Genomic DNA, 19,889 nt, shown 5'->3' on the forward strand with positions numbered 1-19,889 from the left:
GAGAGGGGATGGGAGCAGTAAGGGAAAAGTCAGGCATGGGAATGGGAGATCTACGAACCGAGAGGCGAGATACGCATTGAGCAAGGTGAGCATGGGCATGCGACCTACCGGGATGCGTGTGTGGGAACTCGTAGGCGTACGTTACGAAAATTAGCGGAGAAACCAGCAAACACAGTTTATCGGACAGAAATAAGGGCACCGGCAAGGGCACCGGTATCATTCATCGAGCGAACGCCTCAGCAAAGCTGATGAGTCACGACTCACGAGTCACGATGAATGAGGCACTTAGATTTGGTGTTCTACACAATAGAAAAAAAACAGGCCATAAGCTTCAACTGGAAACAACTGGAAAAAAAATAGCAAAAAACAGCCGAACGCTATTAAAACTTTTACTTGCCAACCAACAAGTCAAGATTGAATGGGCGCCAGCGGCAAAGCGTTGCCTAAATCCTTGTACAGTCACCAGCACTTGCTACTAATCACCTCGTTTTTGTTCAGTAGTTTGAAGACCGATCAATTCTCAGTCGCGCAAGATACGTCAAACGATCCGTTTGGTCCTCCGATTTTCGAATATATAACTTGTTTTTGTATATTCGAAGCATTTTGGGATGGGGAGCCAAAAAACCTCTTTTCTGCCCTAAAGTGTGCCCCAAGAAGTCGTAGAACCTAGCCCCGCCTCTGATCCACAGACCACTAGTGCCATCTCTTGTCAGCCGAACAAGTCGCAGAAGTAAATAATGTCACGTGACCTTTGCACACGCTACAATTACTACGCAGCTGTAGTGGGGGAAGCGGGGCGGAGGCGTGGAGAGGGACGCGATCGGTTGGCTGGGGTCAGGTCGCCGAGGTCAGAGGTCATTCGCCGGAGGGTGTTTGCGCGGTAGGGCGGTCGGGTCGTGTGGGCTCGGGCCTGCGGAGTGGGGAGAGCCTGGACCTGTCTGGAAACAAGTCCTACAACGCTGTGGCAGTCGAGAATATTGTGAGGAAGGAAAGAGAGAGAGAGAGAGAGAGAGAGAAAGAGAGAGAGAGAGAGAGAGAGAGAGAGAGAGAGACGGAGAGAGGAGAGAGAGAAAGATGGAGAGAGGAGAGAGAGAAAGAAAGAGAGAGGGAGAGAGAGGGAGAGCGAGAGAGAGAGCAAGAGAGAGATAGAGAGAGAGAGAGAGCGAGAGCGAGAGAGCGAGAGAGAGCGAGAGAGCGAGAGAGAGAGAGAGAGAGAGAGAGAGAGAGAGAGAGAGAGAGAGAAAGAGAGAGAGAGAGAGAGAGAGAGAGAGAGAGAGAGAGAGAGAGAGAGAGAGAGAGAGAGAGAGAGAGAGAGAGAGAGAGAGCAAAGAAAGACTGGAGGGAAGGGATAAGGACGGGAGGAAAAAAAAGAGACAGAAAAGGAAAACCAGAGAGGGTAAAATGAGAAAGAGGACAATGGGTAAATCAGTGAGAGCGAGCGAGAGAGGAAATATTTAGTTGCGTCAGCTTGTTTCACATGTAAAATTTAAATTTGCTTTCCATCATTACAGCCTCGGATTGGAAATTAAATCTTAGCATCCTTATGAATTGATAAACCCACGTAGATGGGATGCAGTAGCGGCGGAACACCTTCAATTAAAGGGGGAGGGGGCACTGCCGACTTTTGGTTCTATTATTTTCATGCAACGCTCATAGGGCTAATGTTGAAATGACAAAATCAAAGGGGGGCACGGTGCCCCGGTGCCCTCCCCGTTCCGCCGCCTATGACGGGAAGGGGACGCTTTTATGGTCGTCGTTGGGAGCTCGGCACTAATGGGGTCTGGGAATGATGTTGAAGGTTTTGCAAATGTTTCCTAAAAGAGATGCTATTTTTTGCACAACCTATTAAACATTTTTTTACGTTTGCTATGAAAATGTTAGGCCCAGTTCCTTCAAGATCAGGTCCATGACTCCACAGCTTACAACAGGAGCTAGCTAACATAACAATTAACCCGCGCTGTGTTGGTGGCATGAACTTTCCGTCGAGTGCTGGGGGGAAGTAATCTTGGGGGGGGGGGTCGTTTCACGCCCCTACGTCAACTCGGCTCCTGGGCCACGTAGCGACACGCGGTAACCGGCAATCGAAAGAGCGTCAAAAATAAGGAGAAAAACACTCGGGTCATTTTAAGGTCAAGGCAAAGGTTAGGTCACCAGGATTCATCAAAGGTCAAATTTTGTTGATTTCAACGATTTTGAACACCCGACGGCTAACTCGGGTACCAACAGAGCTACAGCGCCGCGGAAAAGCGCATTCGATAGCTCTTTTAACGCTCTTTCGCCGATATGTCCTCAAATTTGACCTCAAATCAACGGTTTAGCCCCCAGAGGACACCGCTCTGATTGACCTCAAGTTTGACCTCAGATCAACGGTGTTTTCACCGCTCTAGCACGTCTCTGTCAAAAGTAAAAAACTGCTGAAGACCTTTTATGTCCTAAAATGACCTCAGGGGCACACACAGGGGTCACAGGTGCAATTTTCCGATTCAGTGTGTCATGTTTACCCATGGACCGACGATGTTTGAGAGGGTGTAGAACAAAATTCGTCCAAAAGAAGCGCATTTCAGTTTTCTTCCATTGACTTATGCCTAATGGAGCAGACGCCCCAGAATTGACCTGACCCTAGGTCACAGACATAAAAAATCCGAGGTATCCATTTTATACATACTGTTACCCTAAGCAATTACTGAAAGTTTTTAAAGTGATCGCTCAGTCGGTGTAGCTACAGCGAGCTTTCGAATTCTTTTCTGAGGTAAGGTCACTTGACGTTACCTGATGACCTGACCTTGAATAACGCTACACGTCGCGTCGCCGTTTTTGAGATATTCGCGAAAAACCTGAGGGGGGAAGGGCGTAAAAACGCCGCCCCCCCCCCCCCTAGCACGGCACGGGTGGTCGACATAGCGACTCGGACCTTTAACGTTTCAACGGTTGAATAAGGTGAGAGGATTGAGGTAGGCTTGTATCGGATTTTCTTCTGCTTGTCGGTAGTTTAGGTTGAACTTAATTTCGCGAGCTGTTCATAATCATTCAAGAGGGAAAATAAAAAACAATTAGAAAAAGAATAAGCGGACCGGTTTCGTCCATCAAAGACTTCTTCAGCGCTTTTTCAAAAACGTATGAGAAGAAAACTAGCACAGTGACAATCGTTTGAAATAAAATTGGATTCAGTAAGAACTAAGAACTTCATTGTACGAAAACCGCTGACAGTTGATAGCTCAATGACACTAAAAGCCGTGCATAAGGAGGCGTGAAGACACTCTCCTCATCTCGTTCTATTACGAGAGGACCATGTCATGACGTGAGAAAGGTGTTTTCAAAATAAATGACACTGTATGAGTGAATAAATAATCCGCGCCCCCTTGGGCTATTGGCGGACCCTACCACCTGATCGGGTGGTGCAGCCGTTTCGCCTTCCACCTGAGATCTCGGAAAGTTACCAACCGATTTTGAACATTCAAAAAGCGTTCGATAGCCCCACCAGGGAACTACCTTGTTACCAGATTTCGTTGACCTAGGTGCAACCTATGGCGCCACAAGTCAGGTCAAAGGTCGCATTTTTTCACCGAGTTAGTCTAAGGAATGCGTTACAGTCAGTTAACACATCAAATAAAAGGCATGTTGTCGAAAAACATCGATGGAGCGTTGGTTGTCTAATACATATCGTTAGGCGGCACGGGCGGACATCGATAGCAGCGCCTCTATCGGTCACTAGGGAAAGCTGGGCTGTAGGCGACGATATACCGGCTGAGTTGTCACACTTTGAATAGGTTTATAGCCATCCGTCTTGTGAAAAAGTTGAACTTTTGCCTTTAATATTTCTACAGGCAATTTTAGAAGTGTCTTCACATGGATTACAAAACCGTTTAGATTATTGTATTCACTTCAAGCCTTCCCTATTGTTCTTGATGATGCGGGAACTATTTCTAATTAGTGTTTCTAGCTTAGTAAAAGAACATACTGTGCAAACGATGAAAAAAGCATAAATGGAAGATTTTAAATGCAATTTTCTCTTACAATTAATGGTAAATTCTCTACATATCAAGGAAAAGGTGCATGCTATTTGATAATTTAAAGTTCTTGGGGCCAGTTGTTTTCTTCTTTTCTTACGTCGCCCCAATGGCCGGGAATACACTTGTGATAACGCCTATCGTGTTGCATAAAGAGGTCATTGATGCCAGGTCAGTTCACAGAGGTCAGGTCACTAAGGGTAACAATATGAACCCAACTATGCTAGGATCGTGTGATTCATGTTTTATTGCCAATTTTACATTTAAAATTCAATAGTGTGGGCTAGACGGCCATTGGGGCCAGTTTAGATTACATTCTGGTGGAGGTCAGGTCAAGGTCAGGTCAAAGAAGGTCAAATTTCAAAGTTGATATTTTGCGTAAAAGGGGTATCTATTCGATGCAGCTCATCACATGAAATCCAATGGTGGTCTTTGGCTTGCTCTGTGTGTTCTGTGACGGCTAAAAATAGAATTAGAAAATTTTGCGTAATAAGTTTTGAGTAGTTTTTTTGCTATAACTTTGCTAAAAATGGAGCTATCGAGTTTAAAGTTTGGCATATCTAGAGCAGATAGTTCTATAACATATATTTCAGTTTTAATTTTGAATGTTGTTGGTATTTTCGGGGTGTTATACTTCTATAGTTTTGATGATCAAAATCAATTTTGGTTTGGAGATAAGAGTTAGCAGTTTGGTAGCGCTGTTTAGTTTACATCTTTTTGATCTTGAATACTTTTCGTTATCTTCAAAACTGTAAGCGTGACAGCTCTTCCCGCTAAACCTTTTATTGGGTCGAAAATAACAGAACATGACATCCTTCTGACGTCATTTGTGACTAACCTTTCATAAGAGCTCTGGAAAAATTTGGTCACAAGGTGTAAAAATGCATGCCCGGAGGGGTCTTGAAAGTTTGGTGGCGACATTTGCTATACTTTAGGAGATATCGACTGAAAAGGAGAGAGGGGGCCGTTTCGCCCCCCCCCCCCCCTCAACGGGGATTTCAGTTGCTGCTCTCACAGAACTCTTGGTTATATTACGTGGAATTGCAAGTGGCAATATAAGCTTCCTGCCAGCGCCGGGCCAGAGTTTAAATTAACATGCAGGCTGAATTTTAACATTTAACTTTTGAATTTTTAAACCGTTGAGCTTTTTAGAAGTTGCATGAACTGTTCGGCTCCTTTTTTGGTCCATCACAGCGGGCTTGTATGTCATTTGTCAACCAAAATCGAATTAAAAAAAAAACTTTTTATTTGGTCTGGCTACCTTGCCAACTTCTTATAACTGGATCGTTTAGTAGCTTTTGATTGGGCACTGCCCACGTTGTCTGTCTAGCTTTTCGTGTCACAGACACTGTCTATGACACGAGAAGAGGCTGCTGACATCGTTTGTCGCGGTTGGATAATACCAATCCACGTCCCAGTGTGGCTGCTCGATCGCACTTTCCCTGGCCCACCTCTCCCACCAGGCTAGGCTTTGCCCGGCACAGCCGTCGCCTCAGTGCCTCGGGCGGTGACCCGTTCAAAGGGGCTCACAATACGCATGGTGCCGTGGCTCTCAAACCAATACAGAACAGTGAAACGCAAAGGCTCACTTTCCATATAAGGCGAACGGCTGATTCTAGCGCCGGGGCTTCATTCATGCTAAGGCGCCCAATCACAGCGCCGCATTTCAGTTAGTGTCGGGCGCAAAAGCTACTATGCTCCGCCCCTCCATCACGTGACCCTGCCCTCACGTGGCCTCAGTCACGTGGTGTTTCCACTTCTTGGCGCATGGCGGCGCTAGTCTCGCAGGGGCGGTGGTAGCTTGCTCCCCCGCCGTCCGGGGGTGATGGGTAGCAACTGCTGGTGACTGTACAAATATTTGCTAGCCACGTGCTAAGAGATATCGATGCAGCTCTGGCGCATGAGCTTCAAAAAACTGCGCACATTTGTTTTCAATTGTGTTCTTTAGCGTCTACGCACAGGACGAATCCGAGCCATATTTTTCTATTTGATGATATTTTGAGCAGATTATTGTACAGTTCAAGGTATAGTTATTCAAAAATTACCATTATGTGTATATTTAAACAATTTTATTCGTATTCGAAGCCTATTTTTATAAGAATCCAAACGACATTGACAGCTTGCACAAGTCAAACACATGGATCCACTTCAGTAGAACACAGTTAAACAAATAAGGTCGCAAACGGCGCAAATATCAAATTTTACGAATGCTTGAAAGAAATCAAATTATTATAGTGCTGCGTCTCTTATCTTTGCAGCTTGTTTGATAACTTTTGTAAATGTATTTTTGATTTGAAGATGCCGATTGATTGATGCTTTTAACAGCTTTGAACTTTGTAAGTGTCTGATTTTCATATTTTCACTTCAAAGCAGTGTATTGGTATTGCATTTGGTTTGTGTTGATTTGGAAATGATCCATCATTTACAAGTTACAATAGACAAAGAATGTAAAGTAGCTTTTCCATGACACTCAAAATGTTTACAGATTAAAATGAGCAATGTTGGTAGCTGCCAAGAAATCTAATGATAAAGGATGTGTTGAACGAGATCTTTTGGACAACGGTGAAAACAGGGCGCCTGGGGCGATTTGATCAAGGTTCGTGAAATTTACACATGACGTTTGGCATACAGAAGGCCCATGGAGCGGGAGAAGTTCCAAATGTCACGTGACTAATATGCCCTCTGGCGCCCTGTTTTCACCGGCGTCCGATCTTTTCAGTGCAGACTGGAGAGGCTCTCGGCTGGTGCGCTATGATGCAGATTAACAGCAGTGTGTTGTGGGTTTCTCATTGAGCGCTGTGAGCCTTAGCCTGAATTGTGAATGTGCTGGTTAATTATTGCACATGAAAGCAAGATATGATGAGAGGAATGATCTGGATTCTGGACAGCCAGTAAAGAAACAACTAGCCCTTTATCTCAGTATTTTGTATTGCAAGTACCTATATATTTTAAGATAAGGTATGCAGTAAATTTGTAGGTGTTGTTTGGTGTGGACTAAAACATATTTTCTGCTTGATTGTGACTGGTGTGGTGTGGGCTCAGGGCTGGGCTGGTAAAGATTTGATCGACAAGCTGGATATTTTGTGAGCTACAGTTGCCATGTTTTGCAACTGGAAAGATGGGAAAACATTGATTGAAAATTGATTTAATATAAGTGCATTTAATTTTGAAAATAATAGTTATTTCAAAAGCAGCACAGCAGTAAGGCATTTTAACATTATATCCAATTCTCAGCTGCAAAAATTTAAGAGCTTTACACACTTAAGTCAATTTATGGCTAATTTCTGTTTGCTACCTTTTGAATTCATGAACTGGTTAATAAAAACACTTCTTTTTTATTATCTAGGTATTTAGAAGAAGAAAAAATATTGTTACTTTGGACATGCAGCAGGTACACATCGCACCTTGTGAATCAAAATGTTTTTGGAAAATATGGATGCCACATTTGGTTTGTGCCACATGTTCTTTTGTATGACATGTGTTATGTGCTGCATTGTTTTCTCTTATCGTTGAAAAATAGCCAGTTACTAGCCACCCCCAAAATCAGCTTCACTGACACTATGTTAACCCGAGCCGCGACTTCCGCGCCGGGCCGGGGGTCTGAAGACCCCCGTCTAACTCGGCTTCTGGGCAACGTAGCGACATGTGGTAAGCGGCATTCGAAAGAGCGTCAAAAATTATAATGGAAACACCGCGGTCATTTTTAAGGTCAGGTCAAAGGTCAGGTCGTCAGAGGTCATCAAAGGTCAAATTTAGTCTATCTCAGCAACTTTGGAAACTGCCAAAGCTAACTTGGGAATCAATAGAGCTACAGCGCCGCGGAAAAGCGCATTCGGTAGCCCTTATACACACTTTTCTGGGCAATGTTCTCAGATTTGAGCTCAGGTCAACGGTTTAGCCTCCAGAAGAGCAAAAACTAAAAATAGCAGTTTTTATTAAAAGGGGTTTTCAGTAATAAGTTTTGACCCAAGAGAGACACGGCATTTATTTTGCCATCACCGTATTCCCCTCGTCGTGACGCGTCGAATGAACTATAAGTTTACCTTGAAAGGTCATTTGGAAAATTTGACCTCAGATCAAGGTCATGACCTGTCGGGAAAGGGTCATGTTGCATATCAGTCGATTCGTATCGTCTAAATGAACACATCTGAGGTGCTTTCATTGCTCTAGCATGTCTCCATCAAAAATTATTGTCAAAAAAAAAAAAAAACGCTGGGAATCTTTCATGACGTGTTATGACCTCAGGGACATGACTCAGGGACAGCAGGAGCTGTAGGTCAATTTTGCGACCTATCCATTATAAGTCAATGGGAGAAAATTGAAGAATCTCTTTTGGACGAACGCCATTCCAAACACTCTAACATCGAGTTTCAGGTAAACTTGACAAGCTGAATCGAAAAATAGTAGCACATGTAACCTCTCTTTAGACCTTATGTCCCTGAGGTCATAACACGTCACCTTAGGACCTGACCTTAAGGTCACCGATAACTAAATTCCGAGATATACATTTTGTACATACATACTGTAACTCTTATCAATCGCTGAAAGTTTCAAGACGATCGTTCTGTCGGTGTAGCTATGACGATCGTTATAGGTCATAAGTTTGAAATCGTCAAAAAAGTTTGAATCCTCGAGGATTCGAACTTTTTCTGAGGTGAGGTCACTTGACGTGACCTGATGACCTGACCATGACAGCCCTGGGTCTGAATTTTTTACAACATGTGTGAAAAAGATGCATGAACAGGTGTGCCAAAAACGGTGGCGCTCAGCGCCGCCGTTTTTTAGATATCTGCGAAAAACCGCAGCGGGAAGAGTGTTCAAACACCCTGCTGACCCTGTGCGGGTTAAAAAGAAAAACCTACATGCCTAATATGTGTTCACTAAAAATTGAGACAAATTTTAACGGACTGTATCTTCAGTAAAAATGTACCGATTTAAACAAACGAGGCATTATTGTAAAGCGCATTGCACCTGCTGCAAGCTGTAGAGCGTCAACAGATTTTTCCTGATCCCCATATGTCTCTTTTTGTACATTTGCTTGGAAGTGTTTTCACATGCTCTGGCACCAGTGGGCCGTGAATTTGGCCAATTCATGGCGGTAACGAACAACCAGTTGATATTTTCTATGAAATTTAAAGACACCAACATACGTTATAGCCTTCGGCAAAACACATTTCATACTCATTTCTTAAATTTCAGGCGTGGCAAACGGCTTATTGGGCCTCGTTCCAAGTGGAATTTTTACATCGGCCGGGGTCCTCAAGGCGCCCCTTGGTTAGTGTGCTGGCGCGAGGTCGGACCAGAAAACCACCTTCTGGTTACATATGTTGTTCTGCATGAACTTCTAGTACTAAATAATACATTTGGCTCCGAAAGTATCATATTATATGGGACCAGCCTGGAGGAATGAATTCCAACTGTTGATAATGATATGCTTTGAAATGACACATACACCATAGCATCCAGCGTTAGCTTGCATACTGACACTTAAATGGACGTTAGCTCTTGTGTCATCGATAGCATCACTACAGAACACTCCATTGTCTAGTTAATTGTCGCCCTTTAACTAAAAACATAACTTTTCTTCCTTATATAGTTCGACCTTTTTCTGAACTTTTTGGCCCTTTCTTGACCATTGCATATTTACGTCTATTGCCTAATGCTGTTCCCGGTCGCTTCGAGAAATCATTTACGCCGTTTGTTACTCAGCCTAGCCTCAGGTGTGTTATATCTTCTTCGTGTTGGTACAACTGATACCTTACTGATCAGCAGCATTGCGCCGTGAGGTGCCAAAAAGCCCCTCCACGTGCATTTTCGGGGCCCCGACCTTTCCCCAGGTCAATATCTTCACAATAACACCACTTCAGCTTTTCGGACTCCCACACCCACATAGAACTTTCTTTCCACCATGCGGTATGTAACTAAGTTCGACATTATAAGGTTTCATCAGATATTTGTACGTCCGAGACTCTCCCATTGACGCACTATTTTGGGATTAAGCCTGCCAATGGGCTTCCGGTGGTCCTTATTTAAAGCGACCTCCTACGCGACTGTTTTGAATATATCCGTGAAATTTTATGCTCCATATGATGAGAAATGTTCCTTTTATCTCTATGGTAAGTTGCATCGAAATAGCTTGCTTCGCTTTTGGTGTGCAGTTATTCAAAGTTTGTGTCAATTTTTAGTGAACACCCAGTATTAACATTGCTGAGCTGCTGTCACTCATATTTAGCTTATTTTTAAATATTTTATGGGCATCTTTCTCCACTTAATTTACCCAGTTTGCGTCTTGCCTTTTTATATCTATGTTATTGCAAGTGCAACTTTTATGGCTGATGGGCATACAATTAGAAGTGTTGAATGGAGAGTATACAAGTGTGCTTTTATTTGTGCCTATGTATGTGATCTACTCAAATAACTTGTGTTTATTTCTTTATTGCCAGCGCCGAGTCTGAGTCACAGTTGCCATGGAGACGCTGCTGCGCGGCGCGAGCGGTCTGCGGCTGGATGACAGCGTGTCCACCGTCTCAGACCTGCTGGACACAGAGCCGTCTGCCGAGGCTCTGCCGGCGCTGCTGGAGGGGGCCGAGCGACTCTGCTGTGGCTCCTCGCATAACAGTGAGTGTGTGGGAGTGTCGTATAACAGTGAGCTTATGGGGCGGCCACATTAAAAGTGATGGCATGGGCGATCGCGCAACAAGAGGATGATTACATATCAGTGAGTGTATCCGACCGTCGCACAATAGCATAGGTATGGGGTTATTGCCTGAGTGTCCCTCATACCTCAGCTGTTTCGTTTATTATCGCTCGCGCGTCTCGATCAGTGGATGACCCATACAGTGCAGTCTGCTTCGACTGCGCTTGCGACAGTACCTGTCACAGCTGCCTGTACCACTGCACCTAGATGTCTCCAGGTCTGGTGATTCAGCGCGCCGTACAGTACCAGTCCCCGCCCTGTCTGTACCACTTGATCTGCTGTCACCAGGTCTGGTGATTCAGCGCGCTCTTCAGTACCTGTCAGCCGGACAGCCCCTAGAGGCGCTGCACTACCTCGCGGAGAGCCACTCCACCACGCTGCGACAGTACATGATCATGAAGAGCTCCTGCCGCCTGGTACAGTAAGTGGCAAACACGGGGACTGAAGGGTGGGCCTTTCCGCTACTCGGAGCTTGGCAGAATTACTCGTCGGCAGTTTTGTTTGCTTGATTTAACATGTTAGTACGGAACCTGTACGTACAGTGTACAAGAGTTGTGATATGCTGTCGATGATCGCTGCAGTCCCGTCGCCATGGAATCTAATGCCGGGTCCGAAGTCTCGCGGACGGCAAAGATTCTAGTGCTACATCGAACGGCATTTTGGGCTCAGACGGCGAAGAATCTTAGTGGCCTTGCTTAGAATTTTCGACGCCAGGCCCAAAACGCCTTTCGATGTCGCACGGACGGCGATGATTCTGCGTGACGTCACGGAGAATCTCTGTCGTTCGCGAGACCCCGAATCCGGCTTAAAAGTTCCCATCTGCCCTGACCTGCCGCTTCTGTCGCTAGGTCGCAGGTCAAGTCTGGCGATCGGGTGTCGGGCTGGCCGGCCGGCACCCAGGAGGCGCTCCTCGACTCTCGGCGCCGGCAGCTGCAGTACAAATCGGCCCTCGAGCGCAGACAAGAGATAGTCGACCTCATCAATCTGGTGCCGCCAGGTAGGTACAGGACTGGGGCCCTGGTGCTGGCAGGATGCAGAGGGATGACGTTGGGCGCTTGGTTGGCTACCATGGGTGGAAGCGTCTGCCTCGAAAATCCTTATAGAACAAGAGTGTTTGGCGTTAGTTTCACGCACGTCTTTTTGCTGGACAACGGTAACATCGTATGATTGATTGTTTATGTCACGAGTCGTCAGCACTAGCGACAGTTTTTAAGTGTGCCCACGACCGTTAGATTCTGTCCTTGTACCTACCTGCTCAACTTGCCCCTCCGCTCTATGTACAGACAGGACGGTGATCCAGATGACACCACTACCACAGCCAGCTGACCCGTTCTCCGCTCCTGTGTCTACAGACTGGACGGTGATCCAGCTCACAGCGGTACCGCGGGCACGCAGCCGACTCACCCGTCACGACACACCCGAGCTGGTGGTGTCCCGGTTCCAGGGCGGAGACCCCGACTCGGTGCTGCTGACGCGCGTGCCGGCGCCCGCCTCCGACCACTGCTGCTCGTTCCTATCGCAGTTTGAGGCGATGTTAGCCGACAACGGTTCTATTCAGCGCAGTCTCTCCAATGACCGGCACAAGTACTGGGCAGAGCGCGGTCTGCTCGACGAGAGGATGAAGGTAAGCTCTGTCGTTGTGAGAGGACGCCAAACGCATAGAGATCTTATATACATCTTATATACATCTTATATTATATGTATATAAGATCTCTATGGCCAAACGAAGAGGTTGCAGCTGAATTCAAGTATATTAAAAGTTTATTATTAATGCATTAATTGAGGCATGACTTTTTATTGAGTTTCAAATTTATTATATCGACAGACTGTTGTATTGCCAACAACGATACTGAAAGATGAATAACCTTCAGGTCTGGAACTCGTAGAACTATCCACGGCTCTGCTGGATCTATGGAAAAGTGTCAATCGTATTTTGAGAACAGTCTTCTGGTCACAAATTTCCAATGCGTATCGTCAATGCCGGCGCTGGATTGTTTACTTCTATCGCTGGTGCTAGGCCACTACTCGTTACGTCGTATTGACTTTAACCTCTGTTAGGCCCACATCTGTTGTAGCTATCACTGCTGCAGCTGACTCCACGCCGCCCCATTTGCCGTGTTCCCCAGTCGATCGTCCGGAGTATGGAGGTAGCCTGGCTGGGCCGACACGCCTACCTGCTGGCGGGCTGTCTGCTGCGTCCGCAACACCGGCGCGCCGTCGCCGAGACGGTGGCCGCTCTGCCGGCCTCTCTGAGCGGGGAGCAGCGCGCGCGACTGGCGCTGCTGGCGGCGCGTCTCCCGGAGACCGCTGGTGACCTAGCGGACGGCGTGGCGGCGGCGCTGGGCCCGTCGGCGCCCGTCGAGCTGCGGCGAACCGTCACCGAGACGCTGGCGGAGCGGCGCGATGATCTGGAAGACGCGTCGGCCGGCGCGCGCCGCGGTCAGGTGCTGCTCGTGCTGGACCGCGAGGTGCAGCGCTACCCGTGGGAGACGGTAGCCGGCCTGGCGCTGGGACCTGCCTGCCGCCTCCCGTCGCTGGCTATCCTCGGCCTGTGTCTGACCAGTCGCAGCCAGCGGCCCGCGCCGCCGGCGGCCGCCGCGGGCGCCACCTACATCCTGAACCCGGCCGGAGACCTGGTGAACACGGAGCAGCGCATGGGACCGTTCCTGGAGCAGCGCGGCTGGAACGGTATCGTCGGGCGGCCGCCCACGCTCAAAGAGTTCTCCGCGGCGCTCACCGAGGGACAGGTCATGGCGTAAGTGACGGGTGTCGATAGTCGATGCCAATACCCAGACCAGACCAATACTGCTCCTGAAACCCAGACATAGGTAGGCGCGTATGGGTATTGGGTAGCCGGCAGGGAGGGCCTACGTAGAGGTATGTTAGCTTATGTGTATGCCTACGTATACTGCATAGATACTGTGTCTACGGCAGCGACAGAGCCTCCCAACCTTTGAGTTTTGACTGAACTGTACTGTACTCGCAGGCCCGACTGCTGATTGAACTGTACTGGACGCGCAGGCCCAACTGCTTCTGTCAGGCAGCAGCTGTTACTCCCTTCCAACTGCTAACTTCGGGCTGTTGTACTTTTCTCGCAGGTACTGCGGCCACGGCAGCGGCAGCCAGTACCTGCCGACGGAGAAGCTGCGCGCGCTGCACTGTAACGCCGTGGCGCTGCTGTTCGGCTGCAGCAGCGGTCAGCTGGTGCAGCCCGGGCCGACGGCCGACCCGCACGGCTCGGTGCTAGCTTACCTGATGGCCAACTGGTGAGACAGCTGGGTGGAATGTAAGGTAGAAAAAGATGGCGGGCGAATACGCACTACACAGGAGTTGAAATGAAATGGACCACGAAAACTGTGTTTGTGGGACGAGGGCGATCCTGGTAGCCGCGTTAGTTCTCTGTGGCAGTATGACAGTTACCGTGATCTTTGGTAACCTTTGGACTGCTCACTGTGGTATGTAGTCGTACGTCTGAGTTACTGCGACCCTCTGAGCTACCTGTGGTAATATGGGACAGTATATCTGTCAGCTATCGTGGTCCCTAGTAACTTGTGGTCGGTCATAGTGTTTCTGACAGTTACTCTTCGTCTGTTCCACAGTCCGGCGATTCTCAGTGTGTCTCATTGTGTCCTTCTTTACCCACAGTCCGGCGATTCTCGGTGTGTCTCACAGTGTCCCTCTTTACCCACAGTCCGGCGATTCTCGGTAACCTGTGGCCGGTGACAGATAATATGCTGGACACGTACTCCAAGGCCGTCATTGAACAGTGGACAGGTGAGGACTGAGCGGCATCAAACTGAGTGTCAAAGGACTGTCTCTCGTGGGCGTCGGCCTGTCAATGAGATTCCTGGATTAAGATTCCGGATGGGGAAAGTGCAACTGATGTTTACAAAACGCTTACAAGAACTGGATACTTTGTAATAAAGTTTTACAAAAAAAGTTATAGTGGGTTTTATTTGTGTTGTGTAGAGTAGGACAGTGGTAGCTCCAGCGTTCAAGGTTTGTTCTTTCTGCGCTTTGATAGCAGGACGGTTTGACAACTCTTCGTTGGTATGAACTTCAACTAAATGTTCAACTAAATGAAAAATGAAATGAGACTTCTAGGTATGACGTAGTGTGTACTGAAAAGGTGTTTGACGCATCTGTTCTAAACTGACACCTCCCGTTGCAGACGGCCCCGGTGGCCGCAGTCTGCCGGAGGCGGTGTCGGCAGCGCGCAGCTCAGTCACCTCCTGGTTCATGGCGGCAGCACCGGTCGTGTACGGCCTCCCGGTCACTGCCGACCACATCCGACCTCGCCAGCCCGAGACCCCCTGTCCGGCCGCACAGACGATGGGCGACACCTCCCGGCTGAATGCTGCCGGTGACCAGTCCAAACTGGACGCCAGTGTCAACAAGTCCAGGTTGAATGCCACCATGGAGCGGTCCAAGGCGAGGCGGGGAGAGGACCGGCTCGGACTAGATGCCACCGCTGACAGCTCGAAACTGAACGCTCTCACCGACCGAACCAACATGACGGGAGTGCCGGACAGCTCCTGTGTCGGGCTGCTGGAGGCGCTGGACAGAGATGATAGGGCGACAGAGAAGTCGCGTGCCGACACGACGCGGGATAGTGTCAGCACGGAGCCTCCCCTGGACCGCACTCAGTCGGAGAAGGCGTCACAAAAGGATCCTGTGGAGAGCAAGAAGACCGCGGCGCGGGGCCTGACGCGGATACCCACCAAGGTGGCATATGGCACCGCCAGGAGCGCGGCCGGCACGGAGCGACCGCGCAGCGCTGGACGGGGTGGAAAGAAAGCGGCAGCGACGGCAGAGGTGGCTGCCGAAACCAAAACGACGGCCCGACCGCAGCGCGCCAGCCGCAGAATATGAATCAACTCGTAGGCAGGCTCTGTTACCTCGACGCGGCGGGAGGTGATTGATAGTACTCTTGTGTGAACCTGCCCATCGTGATTTTTAAGTGACTCATCCCCTGCGTTGTGCTCCGTGGTGTATCCCGTTTTAGCGCGATGTAGTGACTGTTACCATTTCGACTATGTATCGCAGACGTACGCCACTGAGTGCAGTTTTAATTCATGTTATAGTAAACGGCACATCGAGTATAGTCGAGTGTATTTGTAATGGTGTTCATAGCTTAGCCGTTTACGATACACGATTCACGGAGGCGCAAGCACCCCGAAGACATAAAGGCGCAAAGATTCACAGTACGATCCGTCGATTCCCGCGGTCCTTATTCCAGCGGATCCCGCACGCAGTGTTTGTGGTTTGTGTCTATTTGTAGTGCGTACCGTACACGCTCCGTTTGTAGTACTTAAGTCCTAAATGTTAGTATCGGACGGGACCGACCTGCTCGTGTCCCACTTCGATCACATTTCACAGCGCGTCAATAACTTAGGACCCTCCTGACTCCACGACCCTCGCCCAGCGGAAGCCTGCCCTCAAAACCCCTACCCATCCACTCATCAACCCTCATCATAGGTCTCCAGCACGTCCTTCAGATGGTCGTTGTCCTTGGGCGCCTTGTTCTTCCGCTTTCCTCCGCGAGACTTCCGCTTGGGCGGCACCAGCTTCTTCAGGCCGTGGTCATGCATCGCCTGGAGACCCTGGCGCTCCAGGTACTCCTCGATTTTCTCGTCGTCGACGCCGCGGACAGGCACGCTGCGCCACAGCTTGGCCAGCTCCTCGTCCACCTGGAAGCGGGCCGTGCGGTCGTTGTAGAAGATGACCTTCTTCTTGTCCTGCGGCCGGACGATGTAGGTGATGTCGTTGGCTATTTGCTGAAAATGGAGAAGGGAAAAGATCAGAGGGCGGCCGGGGATGCTGCTGCATACACAGCGCTGTGTTTGAGGCGGTGGAAATGTTTCAGACCAAATCGACGCACGTACCAAATACATTACAATGGAGTGAGATTTTTATTTGTAAAATGCTGACATTTTCACAACATACAATGAGCCTAGTGAACACCAGGCAAAAACAGTGGGCACATAACAACTAGCACTGCAACATTTACTTTCATAAAACGAACCAGCCTTTAAACGCCCATGTAAATAATGTGCAAATAGCAAATGTGCTCAATTATAAGCAGCTAGTTTAGTCATACAGGATAGTGAAAACAGCGCAATGCAGAGAACTAAGACGATAAAAATAAAAACAAATCAGGATCGGAAGATACCTAGAGTAAAGTTTAAATTTCGTCTCGACCTTTTTATCTGGCACAATTGTTTGTCATCCAAATTCGCTGATGTCCTGCTTTCGCCTAAGTAAGTTCAATATGAAGCCTTATGACTATTCGCCTCTTCCCGAGCTCCATCGTACCCCATCACCCACTACTGACTTCTCTATTCCTGCCCCGGCCCGCCTGTCCCTCCACACAGACCCCTCAATGTCTCGTCCGTACCTTCATAATGCGGTCGCAGTTGGGCAGGCTCTCCTGCACGTCCTCTAGCAGCAGGCCGCCATAGCCCTTGAGGTCGTGCTTCCGCAGTAGCTTCAGCATCGTCTTGCGGTCCCGCAGATCGTACGGCGGCTTGAACTGGTACTTGCCCTCCGGCGTCACCATGATCTTCGGGTTGCTAGGCAACGCCTCTGTCTGTAGCCACTGTGGGCGATAGGCAGTGCATTTCGTCAATATGTAGACACATTACCTGTGGGAAGGGACCACACCAGGAAGAACGCAATATGTATTATCGACACCGTCTGAATTAAAGCTACGCTGGTCAGTCAACAAACACAAAATTATCCGTAAAAAGAAATTCGTAGAAGCTACATACCAATGTATCCCCATGTCAGATAAATCAGGTAACAAACTTGTAAAGCATATCGCCGCTCGACCGTTTGTGAATTATAATGAGGTTGACTGGAACGCTATGATGCCACTCATACGCCGCACGTCCGCGCCTTATTCCACGAATTCCACTTCTCCCCACGCCCCTTCCACATTCGGCTCTCACCTGCTTGACTTTGGAGCCGGCGTCCAGCTGGTTGGTCTCATCTAGGATCTCCTCTAGGGTGAGCGGGTACAGATTGCCCTCCTGGTGGCGCTTGCGCATGTGTTTGACGATTTTGGCCAGCACGCCGAAACGGTACTGAGAGCTGCCCGATACCATTTTCAGGCTGGATGACAGAAGGGAGGGTGGTGAGTGTGTCGGGTCGGGTGGTGGGACCACCACAGGCTGGGGGACAAGCCATATCACTGCCAACTAGCTGGAAGGACCGGTCGCACCCGGGCGAGACCACGGAACGGTCCGAAATAAAAGGTGCGTTTTGCACACATATTGCGAAATGAGCTTACACTTATAATAAAATGCTCTTGAAGTTAACGAAGTAAATACGCTACAAGGTAAGCCAATCGAGTTGATAAAATGATTCTCTGTAAGTGCTAGTATACTTTTGGTCTTTCTAAATCCAGGTTAGGCAGGGCTAGCTTACCTGTGAATGTCGCCAGGGGTCGGTCCAGTTTTAGCCTTCTTTTTTGGAGGCTCGCTGACACTGGGTTTTGAAGGTGCCTTCTTTGGTTTGGTTTCCACCCTAGAAACACACAACATATACAATTCTTACCACCTGACACGCATTGGCATAAGTGTCCCACAAAATTGCATGGAAAAATGGAAACACACTAGATATTTCTTAAATGAGCAAGCAGTGCCAATGATCTGCAACAATACAATATCAAAGAGTCAATAATGAACATTGAAAAGCAGCATCATTATTGTAGGCATGTGATTGTGAAAAAAACATTCAATTGGTTGCACTCAGAGTCCTCCAGTTTAAACTTACACAGGGGTGGCCATTGCCTTCTTTCGGAAGGCATCTCTCTCCTTCAGTAGTGATGGATCCATAATGGTTATGTATTCCTGAAAAAGAGCACATATGTTGGACTTAATTTACATGCAATGCATAGGATGACAAAACAAAAGCCAACATCAACCAAGACCATACTGATTACTGATCAAAGGCTCACCCTTTGTCTTTTTAAAATGATAAAATGTACACTCTACAGACCTACCAGGTTTATATAGCCTTGCTACAGACCCATAAAGAATTAACATTTGAGCAGCCCTGCTATCAGACGTAAGTTTAAAAGAGCAAAAGTCTACAAGCTGAAGGCTTTCAGCCCAAGGACTTGCTGCCACTAGGATCAAAATAGAGCTACATGCCTTCTTATGGGATAAAGTAAATAAGAAGTACATTTAAGTACTACCCAAATTTTCAGATATCCCCATAGTTTTTGGGTATCATAACCTGAATCATGAAAAAGGTACTCTCCCAACAAAAAGGACACATATTTAAATCCCAATAATGATCCATCAATCATGGACAAAATAAAAGCAGAAAATAATATGCAAATCAGGAATGACTAGAAACAATGTCTTAGAATTGAGATTCTGACACTGCAGTGTGCCAGCACAATCACCATATGGCACACAGTACACAATCAAAGCACTTTCACTTTCAACATGATTCCCAGTACAATAACATTATTTACTTGCCGACAATCTGAGCAAAAACAAATGAGATACCTATGGTCTCCTTTGGCATCAGGCATGCTTTATAAATTGCCAGGACTGTACAGATACCTATAAGTTGGTAAGCACTTAGCTCATGCGGACACCAAGCAAAAAAAACACTCATATTGAAGACCTTGGTGACGGTCCCTACAAGACAATAATTGGAATAGACTGACGTGGCCAGACAGCGTAACCAAGGACTGACGTTACCAGACAACTACCAATTCTGAATTCATTGGCGCAAATCTTCGTCCAATATAGGTACTTTTATGCAAGGCTTCTACTACCTTAAGACTAGTCAAACTATCAAACTAAAGCTACAATGTGCACGGTGAGGCCAGGTCAGGTAATGCTCATAAAAATCAAAATGCTCTTTATTTGATATTTTCTGGTTGAAAACAGTCATAAACGCAGAATTCAATTTGTTTTGGAATCGACGGCTACATAAACGGCTCAGTAAAAGAAAGCTTTAACCTTTCCCATACATACTTTTCACAACTGAAGAATTCAAATATAGACAAATATGAAGACGCCCTGTGAAAGACTCCCCCCGAAGCACAAAAAACAAATAACGCTCCCGACGTTCCTACAGTGAATCAGCGAACGACAAAAATGCACAAATATTCATTAAAATAAATTGTCTCTTCTGCGCCATTATTCCTTATTTATGTTCAAAAG

At 47.5% G+C, this 19,889-nt stretch overlaps 2 protein-coding genes across 2 annotated transcripts; one reads left to right on the plus strand and one right to left on the minus strand.

Moving 5' to 3' along the window:
* The first annotated feature begins 6,123 nt into the window (after positions 1-6,123).
* LOC122381549 (separin-like) lies at positions 6,124-16,613 on the plus strand. Its single transcript, XM_043365840.1, has 9 exons — positions 6,124-6,343; positions 10,451-10,625; positions 10,993-11,125; positions 11,553-11,701; positions 12,057-12,328; positions 12,831-13,459; positions 13,803-13,970; positions 14,396-14,478; positions 14,876-16,613. Exons 2-9 carry the CDS (start codon positions 10,475-10,477, stop codon positions 15,574-15,576), a joined length of 2,286 nt encoding a protein of 761 aa, XP_043221775.1. The 5' UTR covers positions 6,124-6,343; positions 10,451-10,474; the 3' UTR covers positions 15,577-16,613.
* LOC122381550 (general transcription factor IIE subunit 2-like) lies at positions 15,800-19,857 on the minus strand. Its single transcript, XM_043365841.1, has 6 exons — positions 19,701-19,857; positions 18,481-18,557; positions 18,133-18,231; positions 17,655-17,817; positions 17,102-17,302; positions 15,800-16,481 (listed from the first exon to the last, which is right to left on the minus strand). The coding sequence occupies exons 2-6, from the start codon at positions 18,540-18,542 to the stop codon at positions 16,167-16,169; spliced, it is 840 nt and encodes a 279-aa protein (XP_043221776.1). The 5' UTR covers positions 18,543-18,557; positions 19,701-19,857; the 3' UTR covers positions 15,800-16,166.
* Between the last annotated feature and the right edge of the window lie 32 nt (positions 19,858-19,889).

This window comes from Amphibalanus amphitrite, unplaced genomic scaffold (genome assembly GCF_019059575.1).
Source record: "Amphibalanus amphitrite isolate SeventyFive unplaced genomic scaffold, NRLGWU_Aamphi_draft 000122F_arrow, whole genome shotgun sequence".
In the NCBI taxonomy this organism is placed as follows: domain Eukaryota; kingdom Metazoa; phylum Arthropoda; class Thecostraca; order Balanomorpha; family Balanidae; genus Amphibalanus; species Amphibalanus amphitrite.